The sequence below is a fragment of the Danio rerio genome, chromosome 12 (assembly GCF_052040795.2).
Source record: "Danio rerio strain M-AB ecotype USA chromosome 12, GRCz13ab, whole genome shotgun sequence".
Classification (NCBI taxonomy): domain Eukaryota; kingdom Metazoa; phylum Chordata; class Actinopteri; order Cypriniformes; family Danionidae; genus Danio; species Danio rerio.
In genome coordinates this window covers 38,044,367-38,064,222 of record NC_141032.1, presented here as the reverse complement: position 1 = coordinate 38,064,222, position 19,856 = coordinate 38,044,367, and the positions used below count along the sequence as shown (strand labels likewise).

At 35.8% G+C, this 19,856-nt stretch overlaps 1 protein-coding gene across 8 annotated transcripts in view; it reads left to right on the top strand.

Annotated features, from left to right (window-relative positions):
* sec24c (SEC24 homolog C, COPII coat complex component) overlaps window positions 1-19,856 on the top strand; it is a 40,810-nt gene that overhangs the window by 944 nt on the left and 20,010 nt on the right. For 2 of the 8 annotated variants that reach the window (XR_015503564.1, NM_001441565.1), the window contains 6 exon segments: window positions 7,313-7,550; window positions 10,610-10,696; window positions 11,771-11,888; window positions 12,509-12,681; window positions 12,767-13,558; window positions 15,841-15,986. Coding sequence is in view for 6 of the 8 variants with exons in the window: in NM_001441565.1 (NP_001428494.1) it covers window positions 7,331-7,550; window positions 10,610-10,696; window positions 11,771-11,888; window positions 12,509-12,681; window positions 12,767-13,558; window positions 15,841-15,986 (1,536 nt within the window). In the remaining 2 variants the exon portion in view is untranslated. 8 annotated transcript variants of the gene reach the window in all.

The window sequence follows — 19,856 nt, the reverse complement described above, 5'->3', positions numbered from 1 at the left end:
TTACTTCTGGTATCTGGGTTGTTTTCTTTTTCTTAGACCACACCCACTATGTGACGCATTTATATTGCCGTTTTACAGGCTATAAATTTGCTCTTAAAGGCAGTCATGGCATTTAATGTTGCATGTAAAATGTACATCTTCATAATTAAGTATTTTGGTTTTTCCAGTACAAATATAAAATATATCATTTGTACATCGCAGGATTTGATTATTTATTAAAGATATTTTTAAATATCATTGTTTTAAAGTCATTTATACAATAATGACCATGTTATTTTACATTCAGTTGTTTAATTTCTGTACTTCAATACTGTTTGACTTCCCAAAAAAACATTAAGCGTTGTTTATTCATTTATTTTTTACTTGTGATTTATTATATTTTATGAAGATGCTATGCATAGATAAAGACTTGATATTCCAAGATTATCTAAATTTTTTAATCTGGTGAAATTTTATTCATATTTCGCAGCAAAACAAAATATCGCCATCTCAGATATTTCCAATAACGCCCTAACAAATATCTTAAATCAAGAAACATTCAACTGAGAAGCAAAGAAATGACATGACAGTCTTAATTAATAAGAAATAAAGGATTTTTGAACAACAGGACAGTTGTTTTTGATAGTTAAAGTAGTTTTTTACATTGTGATCAGAAAGTATATTGTTTTGAGTGTAGTAATTTTTATATTCTAGTGTTTGAGTTATTTCAAAGTCAGCTATTTCGTCAATTCAACCACATGTACAGGACATACAGAACAGCGAAGTTGTGTTACTCTCAGACCCTTGGTGCCTAACATAAAATATCAATGCAGAAACTAGAATTTTAAAAAGAAATTACAATATATACAATTACACATATAGTATAATCTAAAGATACAAGTAAAAAAATAAAAATTTGTAACCAAAACATGTAAACTTAGGGGACATGGCAAGCAGTGCAACCAGAGTTGTGCAAATGCAAAACAGCATATAGTGCAGTAAACTTGTAAACGTGATAATCATGATGAAGTGACAGTGTCTTAATATTATTTAGGAAGGTAGTCTGAAGGATTATCATATTTGAAACATATTACATTTTTAAAAATTGTAATTATTATTAGTTTTTTTTTTTTGTTGAATAATAAATTCATCCATAATGGTATGAACTTATATTTTAAAAGTTTGACATGTTAGAAATACAATTGATTGTGTTCTTTTTTTTATTAATATACTTTTTGAGAGCATATTAATGCTATACACTTTAAAATGTTTTTTATATTATTTTAAAGTATCTTTTAAAAAGTTTTAAGACTCTCAAACTCTTTAATGCAATGTTACTACTACGAATATTATGTTGTCTTCATGCTTTAGGCCATGAAACCAGCTGCTTGGGTCCAGAGGCTTGCTACTCGAGTTTGAATCTCATACTTGCACCTCCGTGACTGCTGCTTTCCCTTTATTGTCAATTTATCCCCCATGTTGAATGTGGCTTGCATTCCTCTTGAGTATATTCAGGTCATGAAGTAGGTCTGTCAATTCATTTCTAACAGATAGATGGAAAATGAAAAATGAGCGTGTTTATCTCTGAAAGTCCTCACACATGGGATACACACACTGTATACTATTACGGTATCCATGGCCTTGAATTATTCAACATTATTCAAGGCTGTGTTGCGTTCAAGCTTCTTGGCTATGGCTTGCTATAAACCGGAAGGCTATTATTTTTACACCTCATGTTTTAAAGTCTAATTATAGGTCAAGGTATTCTTAAAGAATTCCTCATGTATTTGGTTGTGGTCATAGTACCTGCTGTGGAGAAAACAAATGTGGTGGCAGTATTTGTGACATCTGAGTCCACTCTGGATGGTGTTTCATTGATGTTTGTGAAATTGATATGGGGAGACACTATTAAAACAGCACAATCTAAGCAGTTTCTAGACTTACTACAGTAAACTGTGGATGTGAACAAGTTAGTTGAAGAGCCTCAGGTGTGTGAGGTGGGTGTGGAACGCAATGCATTGACATCACATGTCTGTTGTGTTATTAGGGTGTGCTTCTTTGAATATAGGTAAAGTTTGAGCATCAACAATCCTCCTAAAGATTTAAGCTCATATAAAGGGCTAAATGTATTATGTTTTTCAAGAATAGATTAAAATTGACATGGAATCAGAATAGAACCTGTTTGTTTAGTACACTGTAAAACCCAGCAGTCAACTTTATCAAATGAAATGAGTGTAGTTAACTTAAAATTGACTGACCGTTAATTCTACTCTTTTGTAAAGAGTTTTGAAGGAGTTAATTAATTACCTCATTACTTCAGCTTAAATGGAGTAGGTTCAAAGTACTTATATAGATTAGTTTTTAACTCGAATGATTTGTAGCAATCAATTTCCTCAACCGGTTTGAGTTGCCTTAACTTATTGGGTTTTACAGTACTCAATTGGTTTGAGTTCTCTTCATTTATTGGGTTTTACTGTGCTCAAATTGCTTCGTTTACTGAAATGGATTAAGTTATTCATTAGGATTAGTTTTTGAACTTAAATGGTTTGTTGCAATCAGGTTTCCTCAAATGGTTTGAGTTACCTTAACTTTTTGTTTTACATTTTACTATGCATTTTGTTACATCCTACTTGATGCTCATTTTAGAATTTTAAAGACCAATTTTTTTCTCAAAGTAATTATCCTTGTCTTGGGAGGTCTGCTTATGAAGCAAACCCAATGCTAACCTATGGCCAAATAGCTATTTTTAGGTTACTTGTGTACAATACCACCTTTTTTGATTGTTGTCAATAGTTATGTAGTTTCATGAACATCACCTCAGCCTCCATGTGGACCTCCATGATTTACTGCAAACTTTATTTCAGTATTCACCTGCTGTTACAACAATTTCAGTGATAGATCAAATGAGGATGATGTCTGAAATAGGGCTGCACCATATTAGAAATAGGGATACACCGATACCACTATGAGATATCGGGTCGATACTTGGTTAAAATACTTGTACTCGTATCGGACATTAAAGGCCGATACCACACACAGATACCACTCAACAGTACTTTGCTACATGGATGTGATGTGTTGTCCTGCCTGACTTCAATGTCTTAATGTAGTAATTAGTTTAATGTATTATATAGCTATTAATAGCTTTGTCCTTATAAACGATCCGTTTATAAAATACATTATTAACAAATCTTTAGGCTACTGAAGAATAGGCTAAACCGAATATGAAATATGATCCTTGCATAATTATCACTGCTAAACAAGCTAGCACTCATTTTATATATAAACTGTCGAATTACAAAAAAAAACAAAAGAAATTTTAAGTAATTAAACATTATGTAAAAAATCTAAAGACTACAGATTAAATAAAAGCGCCTTGTCAGAGATGAACATCTCTGCCTGCACCGCGTGCGTGCCTGATCTGTACAGCTTCTGTTAAGATCAGACAACCTATACAGATCACACAATCTTAATAAACACCATGTAAATACAAATATTTTGATAAGTAAGGTTAATGGAATATTTATAATGACATGATCTTTTTTGGTGCGCACGCTTTCTCTCTCTCCCACCAGGGGCACACTATATGCAGCAAGATGACAAGTACTAAAGTCCACGGGACCAGTTTTAGCTACTTTTTGCAGATTTGCGTGTTGTTCTTTTTTTCTTTTTTTAAATGCCTTTTATTTTTTAAAATCTCTCACGTTAATATTGGTCATCGGGTAACAATCTAGCTTAGAGATATTGGAGTTCAATAACGTTCTGTGCAGTATTGCCTCCATACCTCCCTGTAGTTTACACACTGCATAGACTATAGGCCTTCAGATCTGGTGTGTTATGAATTGCATGTTTTAAATAACAGCAAGACATGCTACATTTATTTTTTATTGTAAAATATATATTATAACCCAGAACACAGTAAAATAATATTTGTGAATGACTTGCCTATATTGGCAGCGTATATAGCTGTTAAGCTTAAATAGGCCAAGCATGTTTTTATTAATTTTAAAACACATTAATACAAACTAGCCACCCTTAGATTTTTTTTTCGTTACTGTATATTTTTAGCAAACGAAAAATAATGCATTTTTTTATTTTGGTTTTCATTTTATTAGAATAAATATAATCTCTACCTGTGAATGTACTGGTGAAATCTCATTAAATGGGGTCTTTCAATTACATCTGGCTCTATTCTGATTTACAGTACCCATTTTTAGTCATTTTTAGAGAATGGATAATACATTTTCCTTTGGAAAAACTAATTTGGAAACTTTTTTTCTATTAAATACTGTTTCTTTAAAGATTTTTTAGGAAATATATTATGGGAGTTGTGAATATTTCCTTTAAATACTTCATATTACACAGAAGAATAACCCATGATTTTTTTGCTTTACGGTGTAGACCCCACCCCACTTACAATTGCTCTTACTGTAAAACACATTCTACTGGAGTGTTCTGCTTTTAATCACTGCTGAAGCCAAGAAGGTTCTCTTAAGGACATTTTTAGCAATAGGAAACAAGTGTCACCAGGAAACTTTTAAAAAAATTTTATCATGTGTTAACGTTAAAAATCAATTGTTGTATTCATTTGTTTGTATTTTTAATTGTGTATCTATTAAAAATATGTTCTTGCCATGAAAATAACATTTGTTGCTGACATGGCATTAAATAAAAACTCATCATCATCATCTGCTTCAAATAAGGGGTGGGTGATAATTCGATATCGATAATTATCATGATAATTAATTTTTCAATAAAACTATAATGACAGTTCCATAATTGCAAGATAATATTTATGCACTATGCGTAAAGCTGCGCTGGCATTTTGCAGCCTGCCTTTCTGGATGCTGCATGCAGTATACAAATGTACAGCCATACAGTGTTTGTTGCACTTGAAGGAGTAAGAAGAAAATAATGTTTGTGACTGTGACCTTTTTTACCTTGTTGACAAGAAACATCACTAGACTTTAGTAGTCTACTAGTAGTCTAGTAGTACTTACTTTTTTTTTAATCCGACGCAAAACAGAGCAACGTGCACTGCAAACTGCGCAGACGACTCGTGCCATCAAAAGCAGGCAACTTCCCAAACCGGTTTTATCATTTAAAACAACACCACACTAATGAAGATGCTATGACATTACAGACCCAAACACGTGTTGGTAAACCAGCGCAACTACCCAGCATTTCATGTCATCATTTTCGAAAGCCGTGCCTTATAAAAAAGAAAACCCTCTAAAAAACCGAAGATATGACAGACAACACGATCTCAATGAACACTTGATGCTTGCTGTAAACTACAGGCTGCATTATTTAAGGACATTAAGGGGATCTTTTGTTGTCAGACTTATGTTTCCCTTTTAATATTAAGATATTCATTTTAAAATCTGTAATACCACTATTGTCCCTCATCGACCGTAAAACAACCAGTCTTTATACATTTAAAAGGCCTTATCACAGAGGAGAAATCAGTTGCTTAAGACGAAATCTTAAAAATAAAGACATATTAAAAATGCAGCAAATATGATCGATGTTTACAACAACAGTGTATCATTAATAAATCCTTATTTTCCACTGTGCGAAGTATCATCCACCAGCAGTTGTTTAAGATGGGCACGAACTAAAAATATACTTATATTTCTTTGAAAATTTAACTTTTTGCAACAAATTTCATTTTGTATAATGTGTAACTTAATTTTGATGTATATGTTGTTGGTCTGTTATCTACTACATAAACAAGAAAAACAAATAACATATAACAAATAACAAATTCTATATGCTTTAGCGCAGGGGTGGCCAACCCTATTTCTGGAGAGCCACCTTACTGCAGATTTCAGTTGCTACCCATATCAAACACACCTGCCTGTAATTGTCACGTGGTGTTCAGGTCCTAATTAATTGGTTCAGGTGTGTTTGATATGGGTAGCAACTGAAATCTGCAGGAAGGTGGCTCTCCAGGAACAGGGTTGGCCATCCCTGCTTTAGCGCCAAAACAATCCATTAAACTGTTTTCGGTTTCAGTTTAATTCATTTAAAGAAGCGGTTTGAGCAGCATGAGCGGGACAGTCTTTACAGTCTATTTGCAGCACTTATAGTATTGTTAGATTACCTCAGAAGAATAAACTCGGCCTGAAGGATGATAGAGGCTCCCCGCTTGTCTCGCCGTGATGCGATTTATGAAATGAGAGTCTGCATAGGCCTATTCTTGCCAGTCTGTCAGACAAAATTGGTTAAACACCAACGGATATAATGGAGATTTGCACATAAAAAAGTTTTATGCATTCCGCAATATGCAATGTCTGCACTTATGTAATGCTTGTACGCGTCTTACAGTGCAAAGCATAACTGAACCTTTAAATGTCCAAGCTTAATCGGTCATCTATAAGGGTTGTTGACAATAGATCAAGTAATCGTTAGCATCCCTAAATAAAATATATTGTTCACCATTAAAAGAAAAGTTCATCCAAAACTGAAAATCCTGTCACATCTTTTACTTGTTCCAAACTTGTTTTTTTTTTTTTTTTTTTTAAAGTTGAACATTAATATCCAATAACTTGTAGGTAATGTCTTTGGTTGTTGAACAGTACTTGAGCAGTAAATGCTGAGTTTAGATTGTTCTTTTGTTTATTATCTTTTTATTATATTGTCAGACAGCTAAACATTTCACTAAATGTGTTAAATCAGCTGCACAAAGCGATTGCCATGCTGAAAGTCCTATAAAATTGATAGATATAAAGATTTTACATTTTATCGTGATAATTAAAGATATCGACTGATATGAAAAAAATTATCATAATAGTTTTTTTTTTTGCCATATCGCCCAGCTCTAATTCATATTTAACTTGTGGTTTGATAGTGCAATACAACAGATGAGATGTACATAAACCACAATAATTCCTCTGGAGTACTCACTAAATCACATTTCCTTTTTACTTTTTGCACTGGACAGTTTCTGCTAAAATGGGTTGTGGCACCAAAACAAATCATATCAATTCTTGTGCTTCAAATTCGTGTGAAATGCTCCTGTTATTTGTTTACTCATCAACTTCTCTATGTTGTTCGCTTTAAGAAACCTCAAAGCTTTTCCGCCTTGAAGTGCGAAATAGCTTTTCTGGCAAAATTTCTCATTTATGTCAACACTTGCTGCACTGGTCTGAGCTTAAATGATTAGTTGTGAGTTTTGCTGTGCCAGCAGTCCAGTGGCACATGGCTTTAGACCCCTGAACGCACCAGGGAGACTAACAAGACGTCTTAAGCACTTCTTATAGGCATACCTCATAAATATAGATTTACTTACTCACTTTCTCCTTATCCTTTTTTCCCCTCTTTTCTTCAGATTAGGGATGAACTGAGAATGAATGTCAACCAGCAACCTCACATGGCCTCTCCTTATGGGCAACCTCAGCCAGGGTATCAGCGCTACCCTCAGCCAGGGTATCAGCGCTACCCTCAGCCAGGGTATCAGCGCTACCCCCAGCCTGGATACGGGGGTGGCCATGTGCCATCGGGATATCCAGCTCAGTATGCACCAGATAACGGCCCGGGCTCTGGCTACCAACAAGGTCCACCGCAAGGTAAGAGAGGTTGAAAGTACACAATGATTGTGACTTGTTCAGGAGACACGTTTATGATGGGTTATCATTAGGAATGCTCATTTCGGTTAATTTTGCTAACCGACAACCGCCGCTCATAAATCGAATATTAACGGTTAACTGTTCAGATTAATATTAAATTATTACAAATTATTGTATAAAAATTGACGTGTCTATTTTGTGTCTGACACATTATATATTGCATTTTAAAATTCTGATTTATTTTAACATGCAAACATATTAATAGTAGAACATAACAACAGAGCATCTTCATGCGCCTGTAGTGTTTCCAACAGCATAGAAAAACAGAAAAAACTAAACAAAATAAACTGGCATGCCCTAAATTTTTTTTACTTAAATGATTAATTTAGATTACAAAACGAAAACACTGACTGAATTTTTTTTAAGAAAGTTTTTTTTTTTTCAATGTTTTTGTCTTTAGTCCAAATAAAAATCTCAAATTGCTCGCTTCACAGAAAATATGCATTTATTTAATGGCCCGCTGTTGTTGTTATAACACAAAACCTTTTTACATTTTTAATAGAAATAGAAAAAAAAAATAGAAAATCATTATTTTGAAGATTATGTCTTGATATATGGTTTCCTCTCTCTCTCGCGGTTCAATGGTGCACTCTGCGTGTGATGAAAAGACAATGACAACGCGCGCATATGTTGACTTTTTTTAAACAGTTTTGTTGTTTAAATGTGATATTGCATTAAATTGCATACATGCTTTATAAGCTGTAAAATGAAAGCTAAAGCCTATTTGTTGTGTTTATGAAGCAGATCCAGGAGGCGATCAGCATCAGCGCTGGTTAGGCATAAACTCATTTGTGTCCAACAGCAATATTCTTCTTCCATTTTGCTTCTTTGGCAAATATGTCTGTAGACACGTGGTTATACGTTAGCGTATGTGTTGCAGTTGCATATTAAGGGGCCGATCACAGCAAACGCACTTTTCCGTTTTAAAAACGTGAGGCGCACCACACTGCCTTTTTGTTGACAAGGAAATAAGAAACGCTGTGCTTTTTATAAAAAAAAATTATTATAGGAAACAAACTAAATCAGCTGGATATTGATTGTGCAAAAGTGTTGCTGTCTATGTTATTACAATTGTAATATTTAATAATATTGTGATATTCAAGATTTGTAAATTCATACAGCTCTGGATAACTTAAAACAGTGAGCACTAGTCTCTCCTCCATCTTCAATGTTTCCTCTAGGATTTTTTCCAGCTGTGGCGGCAGACCTTTTACACAAATCTACCAACTACCTATGGCATTATTTCAGCGTAGTATTACAAGTTGAGATCGCATCTATGCAATGCAAATCTTTTTGCTTGCGCCGATTTCCTCTGTTTGTGTACAAAACCTCTTGCACACCCCCTCAAATATGCGCTGCTCAAGTGCAGATTTTCTTGTGCGCGCTCAAAAAAACGCTGCTGAAGTGCAACTAAGAGCGTTTATGTAGTGAGTATGTCTCCAACATTTATTACATTTGCTAGGAATATTTATGAATGTCTCCAATAGACCTACTGTAAAGACCAGCATTGATGCGTCCTGAACTAAAGTGAAATGGCTATGAACTCCAGCAAGAGAGTCACTGTATGTCGATTATTCAAAACGATTACTGTTAAAGTCAAAATTATTAGCGCTCCTGAGAATTTTGTAAAAAATAAATATTTCCCAAATGATGTTTAACAGAGCAAGGAATTTTACCAGTATTTCCTCTTTTATATTTTTTTTTCTTCTGGAGAAAGACTTTTTTTTATTTTTAATATCTAGTCAAATATTATGTGCTGTCATCATGACAAAGATAAAATGGATAAGTTATTAGAAAAGAGTTATTAAAGCTTTTATGTTCAGAAATCTTCTTTCCATTAAACAGAAACTGGGGAGGAAAAGGGTTGCTAATATTCAGGAGGGCTAATAATTCAGACTCCAACTGTATACAAACAGTTATTTTCCACCCTGCAAAGAAAAGAGAAATAAATATAATAGAATAAAAATAAAAAACAAACTGTGCTTTAAGCATCTTCACTTTAAGAAACACTTTAGCTACAAAAGTCCTTCAGTCAGAGCAGAGGCATGTTCTCCATTTGTTGTTTGATTAACAATCATAAAAACAGGCGGCAGAAGGATTATAGCGCGCTGTCTCTTTAATTGTTTCTCTTTCGCGTCTCTTTTGATTCTCAACTCGTTTGTTTATTACACAAATGATGCTTGATATAAATAATCACTAAAAACTGCGTTTTGACACCTATTTGACCATTAAAGCGCTCACATATTAAGATTACTGTAGATGTGTGCGCTGACTGCGCTCTGCTCGTCTCAGTGTGCGACTGAGACCGAATGCTGACTGCATGCTTCAATTCTGTGTATGCGCGGCACACAGAATCATGCGGTCTTTCACGCTTTTAAGAGCAACACGTGTACAACTGGAAAGGGGGCGGTAAATGATGCAATAATCGCTTATTTCGATTAATGATTTTTCATAATCGTTAGAAGGCAAAATCGAAATCGAAATCAGATTTTTGATTAATTGCACAGCCCTACTAGGAAGTAGCTGGAATGTAGCCATGGTGGGATGCATTTTAGTGTGGCGACCTCCGTCATGGAAGAATGAATGTAACGGAAACCATTCTCTTTAAAAGTTTTCTCTAGTTGTCTTGACAACACAAACACTCCTGCTCTGGGATGAGCCGCGCACAAAACACTTGCGCCCATTAGTAAACCATTAAAAAGCTGCCCCTCTTAACGCGAAAAACGCATTCGATCGGCCCCATGATACACCCAAACTCTAAAAATATATTAAATAAGATTTTTTTAATCGTTTAACTGATACCATTATTCGGTTACAAACGCACCATTTCAGTTAACTGTTAATTGATTATTTTGAGCATCCCTAGTTATTGTCATTTAATAGATGTACTGAAAAAATAGAAACCAACAATCAGTTTCGTTCCAACCTCCTCTTTTTAACAGTCATCTCCTGATTCACATCTCATTCCCATTTTCACTGCTTTGTTTCTTGTATTGCAGGATATTCTCCTTATGCAAGCTTTCCCTCTAAGACTCTCACAACAAACTTAGTCTCTGACCTGTCCTCCTCCTCTCCTCTTGACTTAGGTAACTGGTTTAACTCTGCTTAATAGCCTTTCCTCTTCTCTATTCCCTGTGATTCATTATTAAATTTTGTACTTTTTCTCGCCATGTCCTGTCTTCACTATGGTCTCAGTATATTTATAATTGGAAAACGGTGTAATATTCATGTTCATTGAGTGAGCATACTGTCCTGTACACGTGAATCAAGACAATTTCTTGATGGCACAGATGGCCTGAACCTCTCTAATATCCAGAACGGGCTTGAATTATTGAATTACTTTTAAATTGTTGTTGTTGTAGCGATAATTTTGTCAGTAGCAAATTTAAACAATTTGTTGTCTTAAAAAAATGTTAAAAGCAAATCACAGATGACCTGGATGATGTTTTGATTGTTCCTCTCTGTTGTCCCCTGCAATTTAGATGCATTATTTTTTTTTAACCATTTTAAAACATTTATGTAATGTTATAAACCAGTACCTGTTCAACATAATATATGGTTTAGGTTCATCTGTATGATAAGCTGGCTTCCATTGGCATGAGACATGTGGGCAATTAAAATAAGCTGTAGCTGTACAAACAGTTTACTATAGAAAGAAAAGTCCATAATATATTGCATAAGTGTTTTATTGCATTAGATGCAAGTTGTATTGTATAATTTGAGTGTTCCTTATGTAATGTCTGAACTAGTTTATTGCACACAAAATATTTAAAGGAAACCATTTAGAAAGATAAAATCTCAACATTTAGCCAAGAAGGTTTTTGTATGAGATAGATAGTCAAAACGTAGTCTTGTGGAGAGTCGTCCGATGTGTTGCGTGGTTGAGCTCTAGGTGTTCTGGTTTGGGGAAATGTTCTTATTCTGACCACTGTCTTTCAAACTTTACTTTTTATCATGTGTGTATTCGTCCATCATAATAAAGGCAAACATGTCTAAACAAACTTTAAAAATCCCCTGCTATTCAATGTAGGTCCCACATTTTTTACAGCTAGATTATTTACCTAAAATGTCTTTGTTTCTTAAAGATGTTCATAAAAGTTGGAATTTAAAAAGTGTTGCTGGAAGGTGTATTTATTTGCTTATTGCCTGTTCCCATGAAGGCATGAGAGAACCCCCCACCTCAGGGACACCACCTGTCTCAGGTGCCCAGAGCTATTCGCAGTTTGGCCAAGGAGAGACTCAAAATGGACCACCTCCAATGGTAGCTCCACCACAGGGGTCAGTGAAGTCATTTTGCTTTCACTCTCATATCTTATGTGTTAATATACACTACTGTTCAAAAGTTTGGGGTCAGTGGGATTTTTAAGTGTTTTAAAATAAGCTTCTTCTGCTCACCAAGGCTGCATTTATTTCATCAAAATACAGTACAAATTGTACAGTTGTGAAATTTTATTGCACTATAAAATAACTGTTCAAAGTAGTTTAGAATTTAATTTAATCATATCTTCCAGCTATTTTAAAGATGAATGTTCAGCTTCATTACTTTAGAGTCACATGATCCTTTAGAAATCACTTGAGTATTATTTTTTTGTTGTTGTTGTTATTTTTATTATTAATGGTCATAGTAATAAAAACAATAATGACAGGATTAATAATTTCATTTGAAACTCAAATACAGTAATTTAACAATTTGTTTACATTTATTAAATGCCGCCTTGACTTTTGACCGGTAGTATATATTTTATTATATTTAGTCTATATTTTACTATTTCACTTTTGTGGCTGATGCTGCTTAATGAGAAAAAATCATCGCTTAATTTTAATAAATCCAAAATGAGTTATATGATAATTGTTTCTTTGCCTTATCATGGTTCTTTCTTTTTTTATTGCTTGTATAGGACTCTAGTGTCTCAACCGCACACTCCAAATGCAGTGAGTCTGTCCGGTCCTACTCAGCCCCCATACGGCCAGCAGTTTGGATCTCCACCTATTGGCATGCAGCAGATGACCAATCAGATGGCCAGCATGCAGGTTGGCTCTACTGCACCCTCCCCTGCAGGCCCAGGCTATGGTAAAAGACTGTTTAGCAAAATAAAAGCATAATAACTAAAAAAAAATTGTAGCATTGCTGTAATAAACTATTTATCATTTTTTAGCCCCTCCCTCCACGGCTCAGGCTCCAATCTCTGCTGCCTACACACCTTCAGCTCCTCCTACTTTCCCACCCACCTCCTCGGCTCCCTCACAGCCTCCACCTACTGAAGCTGTGGCTCAGGCTCCCCCTCAGCCCTACTATGGAGCTCCACCTCCTGCTCAGCAGCCTTTCCCAAATGCTGTCTCTACGTTCTCCTCCGCTGGCCCTACTCAGCCTCAAGCTCCACCATCTGTTTCTCAACAGTCTTTCCCTCAAGCTCCAGCCGTCTCTCAGCCTCCTTTTTCCACAGCTCCTCCTCCAGGTCCATCACAGTCATATGGAGGCCCACTTCCTCCAACACAGCCCTCATTTCAAAGAGCTCCGCTTCCCACTTCCCAACCCGGCGTGTTCCCTGGAGGTCCACCACCCACCTCTACTCATTCTCAGCTTCCGGGACCCATGCCACCTCAACCACCAGTTTCCCAGCCCTCACCATACTACTCAGAACCCCCACCAACCACTGCTTCGTTTCCACCACAAGTTGGCGCTCCACCAAGGCCTCCCCTTGCTGGAATGCAGGGCCCTCCTATGGCATCACAAGGGCCTCTGATGGCATCGCATGGGCCACCAGGGGCATCGCAAGGGCCTCCACTGCAATTGCAAGGGCCTCCAATGGGATCGCAAGGCCCTACAATGGCACAAGTTAATCATGTACCCCCTTCACAACCTGGTATGCCACCTGGTCCTATTAATGCTTCCCTGTCAGGGCCACCACCACAGCCGGGAATGCAGGGATATCCTCCTCAGCAAAATGGTGAGCTTCAGTATGAAATCATAAATATGTAAAAAAAAATCACTTTGCAAGTGATTTTTTTTTTTTATTTGAAGTACTTAAATTTCAAAAACTAAAATTGAAATAAATATTCTTAGAAGTAATATAATTAGATGTATTAAAAGACACTTAAAATGATCTGAAATTAAAAAGGAACTAAAAACATATCATTTTAAATGTTGAATCCTTAAAAATTTTAAATGTAATATTAAATGCCATAATTTAATATGCATAGAAATGTGTTTAAGAAAACTGTACTGCTCTAAAACGTTCATACATTTTTTTTTCATGACTCGGCTAATTCTAAAATTAGTATTAGTTTTTTGGACCTGTCTTTTAGGGGTGTTTGTTTATTGTTTCTTCGATGCACTGTGATGCAGACGCAAACAATTTGGTATCGGTTCAGTAATAATCATAAGCAGTTATTTTGTACTAATGCCATTTATTTTATATGCAATATATGGCTGTAGCTTATGGTGAGGATGAAGACCGCGAGTAATTAAAATGCTCCAACTACTTTAAAAGCAGAGAACTGTGCACCATTCACTGCTTGTGAGTTTGCTGGACAGTCTTTCACTGACAGAGAAGTTCATCAGAACCCAGCTAGGAAAAAATTAAGCTGTAAACTCACTCTCACTCACTCTCTGTTGCTCCTTTCACTTGCTGGCTTGTTAGTGAGATACCATTTTATCTCCTTTATCAGCTGTTACAACAATAACATTACTTGTGGATCCAGACATGAGTGTGTCTGCAGAGCGAGTTTTCTCCACATTGTCGCATCTGTAATAGATCAGCTAATCGCTGTGACCATTTAACGTCAGTGTCCATGTCACTGTTTGCTGAGCTACACTGACTCGCAGCTTTTTCTGTTTAGCGTGTGATAAATTAATTAGTTGTTCAACAACTCTTAAAAAGAAAGCAGGATGATATTTTAAAAAATTTTATCTGCTGTAAATGCTCATACTGTTTTGTGCATGTACTTGAGTTTTGTTTGATACATTCTAAAAGAGTTTTCTTTGAGCTAGTAAAATAAAGGTACAGTACATATATCTGACTGCTTGTATTAAAGGACGGACAAAATTGTATTACAAATAATATATTAATAATATTAATAAATTTTAATACAATAATTATTTTGTTGGTAAGTAAAATATTAAGTTGTATATGGAAAGCATCGTTGATTCACTGAGATATTGAATTAAACCCAATCGATGACATGATAATGGTAATCGAACCGTGAGACCAGTGTAGGTTCTGTATAGCTATGTTTCCATCCACATATTTTTATATGCATTTTGGATATGCGTAAAAAAACTGTTGATGGAAATGCCATAAGTTTTGAAAATGCGCAAAAAAAAAATAATTTTTTTATTCGATAGGAAAAGATCTACATAAACTAATATGGAAACACCGAACAAATTCCAGTATGCGCAGTATAAAAAAAAATCAAGTGATTTTTGTCATAAGACATTAAGCGATGTTAAAAATTTGTGGGAATGGACACACCAGCAGGCTGAGCACATTGTAAAACATCTGAAATGTTTTGGTCATTCTAAAACACCTTATCGTTTAAGTATTAGTGTTATTATTCGCTTGTTAAGTGTGACGTCACGTGCAGTGGCTTCCAGGTCCAAGTGCTATATCAAACTGTATGGGGAGACTCATCAAATGGTAATGATAAACATTTACAAAGCGGTGTAATACTTTAGGAAATCATGATCGCAATATATATATATATTCATGCCTAATATCAGATGGCCAGAAAGTGATAATTTTTTTAGAAATTGTTAACATTTTGGTGTTTGTGATGCAGCAAGTCCAGAGATTGATGTGTACACTATGATTATATTTAAAATTTCCGCTTGGATTCAGAAACAGTATTCCATACGCAACCGATACATCATGACTTTACAAGTGGATATTAATTACCTCCAAAACTCTCAAGAGCGTCTGTGCTCCACATCTCACGACTTCAAACGCCACAACGCATTCTTTTCATGTCGGCATTAAGTCTTCTGAAGTGCAAGTCATTTAATAAATAAAGAAAAGCTTCATGCAGCTTCTCCTACAACAGCATATTTAGTTTTTACTTTTGATGCGTGGTGCCAGTTATTCAGGAAGTGATGATTTTGTTCCCTTTGACTCATCAGGTGGAAACGCTGCTTTATTTGCACGTCTTTAAGCCGATATTCTAGTTTTGCGCATAAATTTAATTTGCCTCTTTGGATGGAAACATAGCTTATGATCTATTCTTACCCTAACAGGTGCTTTCGGGCAAGTCAGAGGTCCTCAGCCTGGCTATGCAGCACCACCATATTCTGGCCAGCCAAACTATGGAGCACCACCCGCTGCACCTGCCCCAGCACCAGCTGCCCCAAAGAGACTCGATCCTGATTCTATCCCAAGCCCGGTATGAACTTTATACATCTGACATACACCTGACATACACAACAAGCTCATTCTCCACCATTCCCTTGCAGTGTTTTGAAGTTAATGTTTTTATCCACCATGTTCAGTACTAATGCACTTCCATACACAATCATACACATAACCGTATAGTGTCAGTCAGTAATAAAGGATATTTATGTACATAGATCTGTGATGTGCTTGTGTTAAAAGGCTTCGCTCTGGAGTCTCCTGTGTCTGATGTGCATGCACTATGGCGGCTTTTAGCAAACATAACATCCATTTTCATGGATTTTTCAAGGCTTGGAAATTGTGCACGTGCCGCCACGCAATAACTGCACACATGTCTCCTGTACTGCCTGCTAAACAGTGTGATTAATCATCAGTAATTCTAGGCTTGAAATAAAAACAGAGGAACTGTAACTGTGGTTACACTTCTGTTCATCTTCTCTGCCTTCTCTTTCTTTTTCTTTTGTTTTTGCTTCTCTCCCTCTCTCTCTCTATCCCTCTCCTCTCTTATAATTTGCTGACTAAATTGTTAAAATGTAAAGCAAACCTCTGACATGCCGCCTGTGCAGAAAACAAGACATAGAATAGACCCAGACGCAATCCCCAGTCCAGTAAGTGCCTCGTGTCTCTCTGCTGTTCTGTGTTGTTGTACTGTATCCCTGTTTCTCAGTTTCTTACTCATGGGGATGCCAATGATTCAGTCTAAATGAATAGAATGTGGACCAGATAACCTCCTTACTTAGATGGCCACATCTCTATATCATCCGTTTAACGTATCTTTAAACAGATTTCACTGGAAATGAAGTTCACTGGAAAAATTTTAATTGTCTTTTACTTGCTCTCATGTCAAGTTTTTTTTTCATTGCGATATTTTGCTGTGATATTGCAATATGAATACAATTTCACCCGATGACTTGAATATCTCTATTTGTAAATAATTTATCAATTTACATTACCTGACAAAAGTCTTGTCGTTGATCCTAGTTGTAAGAGCAACAAATAATAACTTGACTTCTAGTTGATTATTTGTAAAAGTGGCACAAGGTAGATTTTCTGATTAATCATCTGTTGAACTGCAATCATCACAAATACTGCAGAAGACCTATTGGAACCCGCTTGGATTCAAGATTCTCATAGAAATCTGTCAAGTTTGGTAAAGGAAAAATCATGGTTTGGGGTTACATTCAGTACAGGGGCGTTCAAGAGATCTGCAGAGTGGATGGCAACATCAACAGCATGAGGTATCAAGACATTTGTGCTGCCCATTACATTACAAACTGCAGTAGAGGGCAAATTCTTCATCAGAATAGCACTTCTCATACTTTAGCCTCCACATCAAAGTTCCTGAAAGCAAAGAAGGTCAAGGTGCTCTAGGATTGGCCAGATCAGCCACCAGATATGAACATTATTGAGCATGTCTTGGGTAAGATAAATGCTTTGAAGATGAATCCAAAAAATCTTGATGGAACTCTGGGAGTTCTGCTAGGATGCTTTCTTTTCCATTCCAGATGACTTTATTAATAAGTTATTTGAGTCATTGCTGAGATGGATGGATGCAGTCACCCAAGCTCATGCGAATCATACGCAATATTAATTCTTTTTCCTCTGCACCATGACTTTATACTGTACATTATTTCTGTTACGTGACAAGACTTTTATCTAAGCAAAGTCGGAACTACTGTCCTAATTAAATAATTAAACATCAAGGCATTATCATATTTTATTTCGGTATAATAGGTGTAGGCCAGGGGTGTCCAAACTCTGTTCTGGAGAGCCAGTGTCCTGCAGATTTTAGCTCCAATATGCCTCAACACACCTGCAAAGATGTTTCTTGAAAGCCTAGTTAGAGCTTGATTAGCTAGCCCAGGTGTATCTGATTGGGGTTGGAACTAAACTTTGCAGGACACCGACCCTCCAGGACCAAGTTTGGACATGCCTGGTGTAGGCCTTTTATATAAGCCACTTGTGATACCAAATGATCAGCTAGAAGTCAAGTTATTATTTGTTGCTCTTAAAACTTGGATAGGCGAAAAGATTATCATCATGTCGTGTAGATGCATAATTTATAATAAACAATCTACAAGCATTAATACAATAAAGAAAAAGACACAAATTAAATACACAATGTGTTATTGTTTCCTAGAGGTTTGATAGTATTTAGGAACAGTAACTGAACAATCAAATGAGAAATAGTACTGCAAAGTCTTAGTACTTAGTACTGCAAATAAAATATTTCAATAAACTTAAAATTTATTAAAGTTACTGTTGGAATAAGTCTCTATTATTCCATGCCTGTTCAATACAAACTCAGGAGGCGGAGATCAATTTCAAAAATATTAGTAATTACGTTCAAATGAATAATTCGATTAGGGCCCTGGGTCGCACAACTGTGTCCTATTGGTTATACAATGCTATCCAAGAAAACACACCAGGCTATCTGCGAGTGTTCTCTAAAGACCCCGTTTATATTCCCAGAAGAAAAAGGCGGGTTGTCTCTGTCAGCTTTTCTGCACCTTCTCTAGTTCCTCTTTTCTCCACAAAAGAAATGGACCAGTTAAATGCACATGCTTAGAAACTTCCATAGGCTCCAATATGTTTTCATAAATGTTTACATAGGAAATCAGAAGCCAGAGATGCATGTTATTTTTGTTTCTGGTGTATATTTCTTTTCAAGGATAGCTCTTTCTGCAAAATGGCTCATTAGCATGTAAAATACATGTCCTCAAAGGCCAGTTTCAGTTAGCATATAATTTGACAGAGCATACAAAATATAGTATAGAATGTAAAATATATATAGTTAAGAATGACTAAGGTAAATGATTTAACGTCTGTTTAGGCAAAGCATACACAAGATACTAATAGAGAATCAAGGATAACTTTAATAAAGATAAACTCTATATAAAGAGTAAAGACATTTTAAGATCTCCCAACTTTATTCCAAATTTGTTTTGTAAGTCAAATTTGATGAATAACTTGAATTTAAGTTGAATTGAATGATGACAGACGTTCAAGTGGGGTTTCATGCTCATATCTTTTTTTTCTCTGAAAATAATTAATAAGAGAAAGCTACAATTCTTTTCAGAAAATGCCTGCAGGTGTGCCATGGGTGGTTCTACTCAGTCAACTGTTGGGAAATGCGTCTAGCTTCCACTTAACGGATGTATATGCAACCTGTCATGTACAACCAAAAACACACTTCTTTGGGGCTATTCTCCAGCAACTCCATTGTGTGTGCACTCTACTATGAGAAGTGGCCATATAAGGAGTTTCACACACAATGACATCAACTAGAGCCATTTTCATAAAAAAAAAAAAAAACTTTCCAAATACTTTTTTGATAAAGGAATACTCTGCCTTACATGCAAATCGTGTTTAACAATTGGTCCATTATTAGCATGAGATTATAAAAAAACACTGTAAATAGCCCTGAATGCTGAAAATGCACAAATACCCTCCTCCCTTTAAATTTCAATTCCTTTGAACAATTGTAGATAGTTTACTCTGGCATTTTACACCATTTAGACTGGTCATTGGTACCCACCCAAAACTGTACATATCTACTTTCCTGCATGCTATAAAGTGACAGTGTGTGCATGAATGGCAGTGTCCTATTTATGATATAATGCATAGGTGTCAAACTCAGTCTCTGGAGGGTTGCAGCTCTGCACAGTTTAGCTTTAACCCTTATCAAACACATCTGATCAAACTAATTGAGTTCATCAGGCTTGTTTGAAACCTACAGGTAAGTGTGTTGAAGCAGGGTTGGTGCTTCAAGCTCCTGGGAGTTAAACACTATTAATTCTTTTTGCAAAGCAGCATGACTTTATATTCTACACTGTACATTATTTCTGTTAAGTGACAAGGC